Raw genomic sequence first — 13,708 nt, 5'->3', positions numbered from 1 at the left:
AAAAACATAAAGAAGCTAAAGGGAAAGGGAACCTCCAAAGGCATCCCAAAAAGGTCATAACCTGTTTACCAAAAGGTTATGACCTGTATAGAGTGGATACCTCCAAAGGAGGTGATATTATTCTGAGATAATGGAAAGGTCGATTTGTTTTTAGTGGACTGCCAAATGTTATATTATTTTTGACGGTTTTTCCTTAGTTTTATCCCAAAAATCAGGAAGCTAAAACTGTTTAAGTTGTTTTATTCCTTTACGCTTTATCTTCTCCTTAAAAACATAGAATTTTGCTTTGATGTCGTAACTCTCTTCATAGTTTACATGTTCTTGTACAAATTCCTTCATTAATAAAGTGTAAAATATAATCTTCATTTTTCTTTATTAATGTACTTATTCTTTTGATTAGTTTGTTTATCGTTATTTACTATTCTTTAAACACTTGCTTTGGACTTAACTATTTTGTTATGTACTATTTACTGTTTTAGTTTCTAAATCACGAGTGACTAAATTAATTACTAGGGTTTAAGGGATCTATGTATAGTTATGAGGGGCATGTAGGATTAATTTAATAGTTTATTGATTCAATTTTATTTCTCCATTATCGAAGCCTACATTTCTACTTTACACGTTTGGCTGACTTCCATAATTTATGAGATTGCTAAAAATTATATAATCAAACAAAAGCAATAGGGAAAGAAAGATGGAGATAGAGCAAGAACCATGATGGACTATAGTATTAGTCATGGTTAGTAAAGGTGGGAGTGTAACAAATATTCCACCCACATGGCAATATTTTTAAAAGTAACTATTGTTATTGGTAATTTATCAACTAATGGGAGGTTGATTATTTGATTCCCTACAAACATGAAATACCTGAGTAGAGGCAACTAATGTAAATCAAACTAGTATCCCGTGCATTGTACTTTGGTACACTTAAGGACTACTATAACATAGTTAAGGGATGAATTATGTTCCATTGTTCCAGAGGCAACTAATGTAAATCAAACTGGTATCCCGTGCATTGTACTTTGGTACAATTAAGGACTACTATAACATAGTTAAGGGATGAATTATGTTCCATTGTTCCAAAAAAAAAAGGTAGAAGGTCCAACTTCCTTTTAGAAGATATTGCGTTGTGCTAGAATCTCCTCTTACCAAGTAAGCAAAATTGAACTCACAGTTCTTCTATTGATCTAGAGTTTTGGGTTTTTTAGAAACCATGATTTTGATTTGCAAATCAAGTGAAAAAGTATTTTAAGTTAAGTGTTTTAGTCAAAATCATGGCAAAGTATATTTTAGCTGCCTCTTACCGGTAAGAAAAATTGAACTCACAATTGTTCTATTGATCTACAGCTTTGGGCTTTTAGAAACCATGATTTTGATTTGCAAATCAAGTGAAAAAGTACTTAAGTGTTTTAGTCAAAAATCATGGCAAAGTATATTTTAGTTGGTATTCTAAAACTATTTAAGAATTATTATAATTAGTTAATATTTTTTTGGAACTTGTAAAATTACTTTTAATTTCAAATTTACAAAAAAAAAAAAAAAAAAAAAAAAAAAAAGAACACGAATGAAATTGGAAATTTAAAAAATATCATTTTGAAGTTTTTTTAGTGAGATCCAAATTATTTAATCAAAAAAATTAAATTATCCTTTCACTTTAATTAATTAATTTTGGTGAGATTGGGTAGAATAGAAAGATATTTGATTATTCTAATAATTATTGATTGATTTCAATAAAATTTATTGTAATTATGTGACCATGTGCAAATTAAATGTGTGATTATTGCGCTTGTCATGTATTTCCTAGAATGGAAAAGTTTGCTGTAAGAAACTAAATTGGAGTATATGAAGTTATGAATGAGAAACAAAGTGCATTGTACAAATATTTTGAATTAAGTAAAGTATGAACTTTATGAAGTTAAGCATGTTAATTGATGATATGTATGTGATCATAATGTATCACGGTAAACTTTATGTGCAACAATTGTGAAATATGATCATGTACTGTATTGATATAAGCTAAGCATCTTCTTGCGGTTAGATCGTGCGTTTGTTTACCATTGGAAGAGTTTATGATTACAAATATGATTAAGTACCTAAAGTCTCTAATCATATATGTTACAAAGAGGCACACATCAAAGGACTATTAATTTCCTTCCCTATACAGATGGTGTTCAAATGTTACCATGGGAATGAAGTGAAAACTAGTGGGAACGATTGAGAACCTAAGTGTTTAATCATATATGCTATAAAGAGGCACACATCAAAGGTCTATTAATTTCTCTACATGGGAATGAAGAGAGAACCGGTATGAATGATTCATGTTTCTTTAATGAATATTTTGTTCAGTTTGAATTTGCGTAATGGATTTGATTTTGGTTTTTCTTAAATTTTGTTTGATTTGAATAATGGTTTTGAGGACTTTAATGGTTCCTAGTTGTATTAACTATTTACTGTTTACTTTTGATTTTATATACGGTTTCAAGTATTTTGTGTCATTGATTTCTGCTACAATATTCGAAGTAAGCCTAAACGTTTCACATGTGGCAGTGACAAGTTGGTAATCCTCCAAGGTTTTATTTAAATTATTTGGTTTTAAGAAGAGGGAATCATTGGGATGTTACACACTGGTTAACATGATTAAAGCAGAAACAAAATTTTCACTAAAGTTCATAATCAAAAGAAGCATTTAGAAGAGGTAGGGGAGGGGGAAAAATTCAGATAATTCATATTTGATACCAACCTTTAGAAGATATTCATAGTATGAGTCAATACTTGTTCCAATTCCAGCATCCTGCAAAGGAAGAATGTAATTAACATGCTGACATGCTGTAGCCACTGTATCAACAGAGTAGTCATTACTGTATGCAAAAATGGAAAAAAAGAGGTCAATATTAACATGGGAACATATATATTTTATATATATATATGGGGGAAGGCTCTCGTGAGAACCCCTCTTATATGTGAGAAATCTTTTATATGTGAGAACACTCTCATGTTCTAAATATTTACTCGTATGTTCTAAATTATTACTCACATGTTCTAAATCTTAAGTTATTTGTACTAAATTTAACTAATATGATCTAAAAAAATTGTGATCTAAGATTTTTATTCATATGTTTTAGATTTTAAATCATCTGTACTAAATTTTAAATAAGGTGTTCTAAATTTTTACTCGTATGTTCTAAATTTTTACTCAGTTGTTCTAAAATTTTACTCACATGTTCTAAATCTTAAATCAAATGTTCTATATTTTTACTCACATGTTCTAAATCTTAAATCGGGTTTTAAAATTTTTATCACAAGTTCTAAATTTAAAATTAGATGTTCTAAATTGTTACTTACGTAGATGTTCTAAAGTTATATTCATATGTTCTAAATTTAAATCATGTATTCTAAATATTTAATCATGTGTTCTAAATTTTTACCCATATGTTTTAAATTTTTACTCACATGTTCAAAATTTTAGATTAGTTCTCATATAAGTATGAGTTCTCACATATGGACCTATTCTCACCGAATCCCTCCCCTATATATATATATATATATATATATATATATGTGTGTGTGTGTGTGTGTGTGTGTGTATAGGCTGGCCATGTTGCTAAGAAGGAGCCTCAATCATTCATTAAAAAAAAAAAAAAAAAAAAAAAAAAGGAGCCTCAATCCTGGTCTAAGTAAATGACATAAAAGTCATAGACCCAGTTTTTACCAAGTGAGTCACACAGGTCAAGAGATTGTGTGGGGAACCAAGATAAGCCTTCCATTCATTACAGTAATGCAAGAAGGAAAAGGGAAGTGGAGGACATATTATGCAGAGTTAGTTACAAGAGCAATTATACATTTCATCGGGGCTCATTGAATATAGAGGTATAAACATTTTAATTCATGCATTTGAAAATTTAGGAAAAAGGACTAAGAGTGTCCGTCCCAACACAGCACACCTCTCACTCTCTCAGGCAAGATGTCAACCATCAGATTATAACATACATATCAACATTGCATAGAAAAAAAGTTTCTCCATAACAGTTCTAAACAAAATTATTAAGAAAGTTCTCATTTCTTCTTTCCAGCTCCATAAAGAAAAATAAATAGTTTAGCTAGAGAGGGAATCATTAATCCTACTATGACTAATCAGTTAAATCAGACTAATCCCCCATTGATAAAATCCCCCACACTGAATGTATCAACTTTTTCTCAGTTCTCTCAGTATTTTTCTTCCTTTATTTGGTTTGCTTAAATTTCTCCCCTCTCTTGGCCTCTGTAAATGCTTTTCCCCTCCTCTAATCTCCACTAGGAAGAAAATATGGCAGTCCAGTATATTAACTATTAAGTGATACAGAAATTACTGACCAGTGACCTCCTCACTCCTTCAAGAGATGCATAGATGTAAGCAAGCTCACATCAACGCATTCATGATCATCAAAGTTCTGAGATCATTAATTTCAGAAACTTTCTTGGAGCATGCTTCTCTATCTGCATGCATCACATGGAGCATGCATTCCCAACAAAAAAAGCATTTACGGTGATAAATATCAATGAGCACAAAATGTTCAATATCATCATCATATATTGAGGGTATAGGATATTGATAGCAACATCAGCTTTGTGCTGATGAATCCCAACATTCACAAAAAGCAGCTATCAAAATTATAAAAATATAAATTGTTCCACAATGGAAAAACTGATGCTGAACATCTAAAATCTTTGTCTTTTATAGTCCCTCCGTTTTATAATATTTGCGTCACTTTGACCTATGCACTATTCACATACTTTGACTTAATTTTTTACTTTGTAAACTGAATAAATGTTAATTTGTAATATATAATTGGAATACTTACAATGTCTAACTTCATAATTTAATTATTTTACAATTTTTACTAATAGACAATTAAAGAGATTAATGGTCAAAGTTATAATCTCGCCAAATATGCTGGTCAAAGTGATGCAAATATTTAAAAACGAAGGGAGTATGTATAAGTACCTTTTGTGTCCATTCACCTGTGAAGACATTTATATGTGCACCTACTAAATTGAGCTTAGAACGGCAGGCCCATAATCCACGAACAGCATTTTTTGTAACTTGCTCAAAAACTGCATTTAACAAAATGACATTAGCTACAGTGGATACAAAGATGTGCTCCATTAAAAGAACAAAAAAAAAGGTTTGTATTCAAGATTCAAAGTTTAACCTACCAACTATCCATAGGATGAGCAAAATTAAAGAGTGAACAGAAACCCCATTGCAGAACTTTTTTAGACCTTTCTTCCTTTATTCGTGGGTTGGTTGAGGAATAACAGAAACGAAAAAATAAATTATTTCATATAAAGTTTAGACTACTTTACACCTAGAGCGGCTGCGATCGCCATAGTTACTCTGTAAGAAGATTAAGTTTGTAAATTTCTTGATAGTATACCAAGATAGTGCCTAAGCAACTTCCTCCTCAAGATAAAGTAATACTCCCTTCATATTTAAATAAGTGCTCCATTCTCTAAACACGGTTTTAGAAGGAATAGTAGAATGCATTAATATATTATTAAAAATCTGAAAAAAGTAGTAATGGGTATAAGCGGGGAGGAGAGAGAATCTAAAAAATATTAAAATTTGATATTTGGGGGACCACTAGTGGGAGTAAAATAGTAAAAATATTGTTATAAGTTTCTAATAGTAGAAATGGAGCACTTACTAAAATGCGGCCGGAAATAGAAAGTGGAGCACTTATTAAAATACGGAGGGAGTAAAGATATTACCGCTTGGGATTAGGTGGTGTTTTAGCTTCTCTTCAATGCTCATGGGCCTTTTCCTTTATTAATTTCATCCATGCTTGAAGTACTTTTAATGCTTGAAGATATTACTACTTATTAATGTCAGTGTTTTTTAGAAGAGTATATATATATATACACACACACACACACACAAAATTCCTGCTCTTAAGAAAATCCTTACCGATGGGGAAAAAATATTATTGAGTATTCAAGGTGACTCCCACATGCAAAAGGAAGGTTAATGACAAAAAGTATCATGCCCTCAAACTAATGGATCCATTGTTTCATTAATAAAACGTCCTCTTCTAGGAAGTAATTTAACATACAAAGATACAGACTGAAACTGCAGTGATCATCATCTCCAATTGGGCTGGTATTTTAATAGACTAACCTATGAAAAAAATTGTGGTACTTTAATTTTCGTTAAAGAAGCCTGAAAATATGAAGGGAAAAAAAAGGAATAAGATGGGGAAGAAAGTGGTTACCTTAGTCAGTAGCATTCAGTAGGGAAGTAGTCCACTAAAAACCAAAAAGGAGGATAAAAGCAGAAATTTATAATGAAATAAAAATATAAAAGGATTACTTTAGACCATTAGACTGTAGGGCAAAGTATAAAAAGCTCAAGGCGCGCTGAAGCGATAAGGGTTATGCTGCGCCTGAGGCACGCCTTAGTGCGCCTCTTTGAAGTGAGACGCACTATATATACAGTTGAAAAAATTGGCAGAAATTTGCTTCAGGTGCGCCTCGTGCGCCTATCCTGTGCCTAATGAAAAACGCCTCGCCCAGGCCAAATTAAGCGCTTACCCCCTATCGCCTTGCGCCTGGGCGCGCTTTTTCAAACACTGCTGTAGGGGAGTACACAACTAATAAACATTAAGGAGGAAAAAAGCAGAAGCTTTAAGTAAATGAGATTATAAAGGGATAAAAGGTGAAACACAAAAATAAAAAGAGTGGCAGAAATATAGAGACGGAGAAAAAGGAAAAATTTTGAAAGAGAAGGGCGCCAAAAGGAGTTCGAAAAGAGTATATATCTTCCCTGAAAGACCTTAAACGGAGATGTCCACAATCACCGGAAACCACCAGAGAAGGCTTACCGGCATTCTCTGTTATTAACTGCCAGTGGGCCACCACTATGGCTAACCAATTTGTAATTAAGGGTCTTTCCAAAATTAGGGATGGCGAAATTAAAGTACCTGTAATTAATTGGGGGGTTTTGCCCAACACTATATGTTAGAAGCTTACTTAACATTTTCAGTCGCGTCTGACAGGACTACATGTAATTAATTTGGGGGGGGGGGGGGGGAGTGTATTGTTTGCCCAACACAATATTTTAGAAGCTTACTTAACATTTTCAGACGCGCCTGACAGGACTACGGCAATTTCACTCACACCTTGGCTTGCCTAGCACCAAAGCACGCCTTGGGCACGTTTTTTAAAACTAGGAGTCAAGTTAAAATTTTCAGTTCCTATGTTCTCCCCTTTCAGAAAGACTAAATTGGATTTACAAAATACAAAAAGTAACTAGAAGTTCGCAAGCCGCAAGTACTAGAAATTTCCTTACCAGGATTATTTGTCAGGCGGCTTAAAATACCAAATTCCAAGGTCAAAGTCCCACCACCAGCTGTTGACGTTATCTGAAGCAGCCCATGAGTCATGATAATAGTTTATGAAATCAAAACAATGAATATACAGCCATGACGGGCGGAAGTCGCAAGACAATAAAGAAAGATTTAAAAGCTAGTAATCTGACAACAGACTATCAAATTGAAGACAAGATCATTCCAAACAACGATTTCTGCATTGTTCGCAAGAGGCATATATTACACAATCTTGTAACATGAAAAAGGGAAAGAAAATGCCAGATAACTTTACCTTACTTTCATTCTCATCTACTCCATCCAATAAATTCACAGAACCAAATGGAATCCCTGGAATATTGCATACACCAGTCAGGACATGAATTACACATTTTCTCAGTTTTCTTAGCAAAGAGAGTGATTAATCATAAACGCCTCAAATCTTTTCAGATTCAACATCCATACTGAAAGAAGTACAGCCAGGCTTTAGCACATGGTTGCTGAGTGATAAGACAGATGGAGGCCCCCTTTTACAATTCCAATTAATTGGGAATTTTTTTCCCGGGAAAAGATTTTGCCCAAGTAGGTGAAAAGGAAATGCATTATAAAGAAAGACATCAAGATCTATAATTGCTTGATATGTTTAAACTCGAGCTATGCCATTCACCCAATTATTTATTTATCTCACTAATATCTTAGTCACCATATATCTGAAAATATATATATAGCACTCCACTTTTTATTCCTTGCAGACAATTTTAAACCCATAAAAATACCAGAATTGTGTCAAAGATGTGCCTACCCTTCAGTGCCTTAACAAAAGTAATATGTTTTGTCTAGTTCTTTAACAACAATTTTAATAGTGTGTGTGATATGTCTATTTTATATAGTGTTTTACCCCCGTCCCTTAGTCATATTTAGGAATATTTTTGGCTCTATGGAGCCACTCTTATTACTAATATGCGTTTTCTAGTGTTTGCGCAGTTTTGGTATTGTTTTATAGGAAATTGCAGATTTGGAGCATTTTCCCGGACTTATTTGAGCCACTAGTGGAGTAGGATCGCATTTATATGACCACATTCCGAAGCCCAAGGCCGAGTTGGAGCAATCAAACCGGTGATTAAGGGCTCGGTGAAGAAGAAGAGTTCGAGGCATTGGACCGAGTCATAAAGACCCGAAGAGGAAATGCGGATTAGGCTAAGAAAATAGCCCAATCGAAGTCCACATATGCTCGGAAGCTTGCCCGACCGGGTAAGCCCTCGCCCTAAGGCACGCCCGGCCGGGCGAGGAAGATAGGAAGGACGCACCCTCTGCCCGGTGGCGCGCCCGACTAGGCGCGAGTTGAGGATCCCATCAGCTGGAGGCGGGCCCGGCCAGGGGAGATGGCACCCGACCGGGCCCGTGCTTTTGAGAAGCGTTTTCGCTGACTTAAACTTTGTTTTACTTTAGGATTTAGGAGCCTAAGTATAATACACTTTGTTAAGCAAGATTTGGGGAGAGCATCATCCATTAGTTAATTTCCAGATTCTTAGTTTTAAGCTTTTGATTAATACTCTTGTTCTTTCAACTCTTTTGGTTTATGCAATTCATCATTTCCGTTTATTTTGGTAACGATTTCTTCCCCTTTTATTTTCAGTAATTTAATTGCTTTGATTAATCATGTCTTGTTTCATTGCTTTGCTTAATTTAGATTTTAATATGTATGAGTAGTTTTATTTCTAGGGTTATGAGGATCCATAAATAATATGAAGGGGTAATTTATTATTGTTTATTGTTAATGCTCCATTGATTTCCTATTGACTGATTTAATGCTATGCGATTAGATTTGGCCAGGTTTAATTGTATGAGTTATGCAATATTGATTCGAGATTCAAGAGATGAGAATTGATGTGTAGGCTTAGTTTCAATAGGCAGGTTAATTTATAAATGATTAAGTCAAGATTTGAGAGATACAATTTAATACCGGTAGATTAATTATGTGATTGTAATACGTAGCGAAAGCCATTTATGATCTGATTAATTGATGGTTGATTATTGTGTTTTACCCTGGAATATTATTTATTAGTGAACCTATACCCTAGGCTTTGATTTATTGATTTTCCCTTAGTTTAATCTTGCTTTAGCTCATTTATTCTCCTTAGTTTAATTCTCTCAAAACAACTTGGTTACTTGATAGTTTAGATTACATTAATTATTTAGGAATAGAAAGACTTGTTTCCCTGGGGATTCGACCCTACTTCTCTATCTGCTTTAGCCGGAGGACTTAGGTAATTCTTTTGAATTGGTGATACGACTAGATCCTATTAGTGTGATTAGGTAAATCTTAATAGGACAATAACTTTTCAAGACTACACTAAGGGTAGATTTCAGCGAGAGATAATACAGTAAGAGCAGCACACCATAAACAATGGTGTTTTTTTCAAATATCTTTAAAAAATTAGGTTATTAGGGGAAAAAAGATTTAAAGGTACTAGATGGAGCCTAGGCATTTATAATTCAAAAAAGGGGGAAAAGAAGTACAAAATTGAGCTATCAATACCTGTAGGCGTGTCAAAGGCAGGCAGCAATCTGTAAGCAAGATCCTCGGCTAAATGAAGTAATTGATTTTCATATGATGGGATTCTCATGCCCTGCAATTAGACATCCATATCTCCAATCATATAATCGAAATTGAAAATATACTCATTTTAGTCACTTGAATTGTTTTCCAATGTTAGTGGGAGGTGAAGTGGGGCAGAGAAAGGAAGAAAGGGGATATTAATAGATTACACAGCTAGTCAGCTATGCTACTTGATCATCAGGCCTACAACTCTAAAAGTTTCTCTTTCTAACAGTTTTTTGAGAGGGGGGGGCAGAGGTAGAAACTAGAAGTATGAACTTCTTATTCCAAAGAAAATTGGATACAATCAAGGACAATGATCCTCCCTTACTCAAATTATTTAATTTTTTTTTTTTTTTTTTAGAATAAACAGTGGCTGATGGCTTGAACTTGAATTCTGTATTCAGCAGAACTTAGGCTCTTTTTGTCCAAGCCACCAAGATTTTCATAAACTTCTACCGCAAATTGGCCAACCATTTTAAAAAGAGCTTCTGAAATATAGAAATAATGTTGTTACTACTTGTCCCACAGTTTACACCTTTCTCCCACACAAATAGAAGACACTAAAATGTCTACAAATCGTCATAAATCAACATAATGTAGAATCTGTAACACCCAGATGCAGCTCAAGCACCTTTATCACCCCCAACTCCAACCACTGACCATGACCACCATATTCACTTGAACTAGCCCAGAAGCATACCCCAAACACAACCTCAAACCGCCACAAAACAAGACCCAAAGGCTTTTCAATTGACCTCAGTGGTGTCACCAAACGCATTCATAAAAATTAGCACCAGACCTCCATTTTATTTCCCCTCTCCTCCTCCTCACTTTCTTATATTTCTCATCCTTTACAGTGACATGTTTTACTACTTTTTTTTAGAAATAAAATAGGGATGGAAATTTGGGAATGCTTTGCCACTTCATTGAGGAATGCTTTGCTACTTCATTGAGATAACAATGAGGAACTAAGATGATGAGGGCAGGAAAAGTGTATTTTCTATGTATAAGGTCATTAGTGCATTCCAGAAAGGGTATACCAGTCTGTTTAAAAAAACTTAGTAAATGTTGTGAGCAGTATAGGTAAGCTCCATTGTTCATGCTACTTAAAACAGTTTTGTGCTTCGAAAGAAGCTAAAGTTAATTTCAAAAAAAACCCTGTTTGGCCAAGTTTCAGCTTTTTAGCCCCAGAAACTAAGCCAATTGGGCATTTATTGGTTGATTATCCTCCTTATCCATCATTGGAATTCAATCAGTCAATCGAGCAATATAATGAGGCAATCCAATCCCCTTAAATCCACTTTGACCCCTTCCTAAAAGGGATAGAAGTCCCTAGGCTCAAAGACCCCCTACTTGCTTTCCTAACTCAATAAGAACTATGATCCACATACAACACTTGTCCATTTCGTGGTGTCTAGTGTTTAAAAAGGCATGCCTAGGTGCTGAGGTAATATGAGTCAAGCGCCTTTTTTGTCCAGGCAAGACATTGATAAAGAGCACAACCTTTTTTCCGCCATAATGCACCCTTGACCCCTTTTATACACTGAAAAGGGTGAGTGGTTTAAGAAAAGGTAAAAAAAAGAGAGAAAAAGTAAAAAGGTGGGTGGATGTAAGAAAAACGTAGACAGCATAAGAGAGAGTGGAAAGGTGTAAATTTTGTAGGGAAAAGGGGCAAGATAGTAAAGGGGGATTGTCAAAAGGGAATATGGTAGAAGAGAGTAGAGTAAAAAAATAAAAAAGGATCTAAATGAAAAGTGAGTGGAATATATAAAAAGAGGTAGTATAATGTAAAGAAAAATCAGCATTGATTCACAAGTTGTAATGGAAAAAAATTGTTCATCTAATAAGGACTTGAAAACAAATTGTTGCCTCCACCCCCCTTCCCCCCTCCCAGTTCCACAAAAAGAGGAAGGCGCCAAGAAACTCCCAGAAACATCCATACACTAAGGCTTTCCTGTTTCCTCTAAAGAGTCGATTTGTATAATTTTATACAGATGAACACCTCAATTACTGTAGAATCTTCTTGTAAGAATTTGTTGTCCACGGAAAAGAAAAAAAAAAAACTTGAAATCACCCATACATTTTTTAGAGTTCAAAGATATTTTTCCAAATATAAGAGTATAACTCATTAACATCTACAGGACTCTAGATGTTGTAAATTAAAATGACGAAGTTCAAATTTTTCCAATTATGCCACTACTACAAGTCTACAACTATGTGACCCTATGTGCAATCCTAGGCAGTCAAAGATACAGAAACAAAAACGACAGCGGAAATGGAAAGCGAAAATGGAAAGTCAAATTTTTTTTAAAACAATCAAAATAATGAAAAAAGGAATTTGGGAAAAGCTATTACGAAGCGACGACGGATTCACTCAAAAAGTTGTATGAGACAACGAATCGAGAATGTGTCGAATTGTTATATTTATGTATTTGGATTCTTAGTCCTTTCCCGGTTAGTTCTTGTTTAATTTTTTTAAATCTATTTTCTTTGTCGTTAATTGTCAATTGTAGATGTCGTATAGCCTTAATCAATAAAAATTAGTGTCCTTTGGGACTTCTTTACAAAAAAAGAGTTCAAGAAAATTATGAACAGAGTTTCTACTCATTTATGTTGTATAGTTCTAAAATGAGCTTAACTGTTCTATTCAATCTTTATTTTTAATAAAATTAATTAAAAAAAACAGTGAAACAGAATGTTGGAAAGTCTGCCCATCATACACACACTCTCAGCTTGACTCCTCAACTGAAAGCCGAGGGATCCTGAAAAACTCTAATTTTGGCATCATGTCAGCGCTGGTGTGACAACAAGAGAGAGATAGAAAGAACAGAGAAACATGATAGGAGAGTCGATAGAATTAGAGAAGAAACAGATCTGCAGCCAGAGGCCCAGAAGTAATTAGGATTCCGATATTCAGAAAGGTTAAGTTATTCCTTATCTGGAAAATATATGGACTGAAAAAGAGTACACATTGCAAAATGAGCGGTCAACCACAGCTTTTGACATTTTGAATACCAGGATATGTGCTTTTTGGGACCTATCGTAAGCAGCTCAGGGCAATTTAAAACCTTTCGGATTTCACCAAGGCCAACTGGAAAAAGTTTCCATGCTTTTCACATTGTGACTATAGTTTTATTCTAAGTCCTCAACTCTCCCACAAAGAGAGGAGGGAACAGGTCATCCGATTTTATTCCGAGATGGTGTCAAGTTGTCAACCAAAGGTAACAAACAGATCATTGCATTACATGCTGATTTTCCCCAAAATGATGCCATCAAGGCGCACATTTTTGTGACATACATGACAACTAAAACTAAACCAACCAATTGGATCAATTAGATGATTCGACCATTATCTTACACGGAGTAGCAACAAAAGTTCAAGTATATAATTCAAGAGATACTAAATTCTAGCAGAAATGAAAGAAAATGAGCAAATTATTCCAGATAAGATAGTGTAAGTGCCAGCCATAAAACCACTGTGAGAAGAGAGCAAACAATACCGTAGCATAATCACTTGCAATAAGGTGGGCAGATAACAAACCTCCAAGAACTCGAATAGTTGTTTCAAAAACTGACACTGTTTTATTCTGCATATGTTACCACAGAAGATCAAACTTATAAGTCTCTTAACAGAACTCCTATAATTAAAGCAAAATTGATCAAAACACAAAAGAGAAAAATTCATAATATGAACCGTGAAGTGATTGGTTAGATATGGATTATGAGTGATCAAGTGCAACTACAAAAAGTCAAAAACTCTAGATTG

The 13,708-nt window shown here is 34.3% G+C and overlaps 1 protein-coding gene across 2 annotated transcripts in view; it reads right to left on the bottom strand.

The window, feature by feature from the left end:
• The window catches only part of LOC110704792 (alpha-mannosidase I MNS4-like), a 28,671-nt gene that overhangs the window by 11,371 nt on the left and 3,592 nt on the right, over positions 1–13,708 (bottom strand). For both annotated transcript variants that reach the window (XM_021882603.1, XM_021882602.1), the window contains exons 5-10: positions 13,443–13,529; positions 9,880–9,970; positions 7,636–7,691; positions 7,325–7,397; positions 4,982–5,091; positions 2,741–2,791 (exon numbers count right to left, since the gene is read on the bottom strand). In XM_021882603.1, coding sequence (XP_021738295.1) covers positions 2,741–2,791; positions 4,982–5,091; positions 7,325–7,397; positions 7,636–7,691; positions 9,880–9,970; positions 13,443–13,529 — 468 coding nt within the window. The remainder of the gene's footprint in view (positions 1–2,740; positions 2,792–4,981; positions 5,092–7,324; positions 7,398–7,635; positions 7,692–9,879; positions 9,971–13,442; positions 13,530–13,708) is intronic.

This window comes from Chenopodium quinoa, unplaced genomic scaffold, assembly GCF_001683475.1.
Source record: "Chenopodium quinoa cultivar QQ74 unplaced genomic scaffold, ASM168347v1, whole genome shotgun sequence".
NCBI classification, from domain to species: domain Eukaryota; kingdom Viridiplantae; phylum Streptophyta; class Magnoliopsida; order Caryophyllales; family Amaranthaceae; genus Chenopodium; species Chenopodium quinoa.
This window is presented reverse-complemented; position numbering and strand designations above follow the sequence as displayed.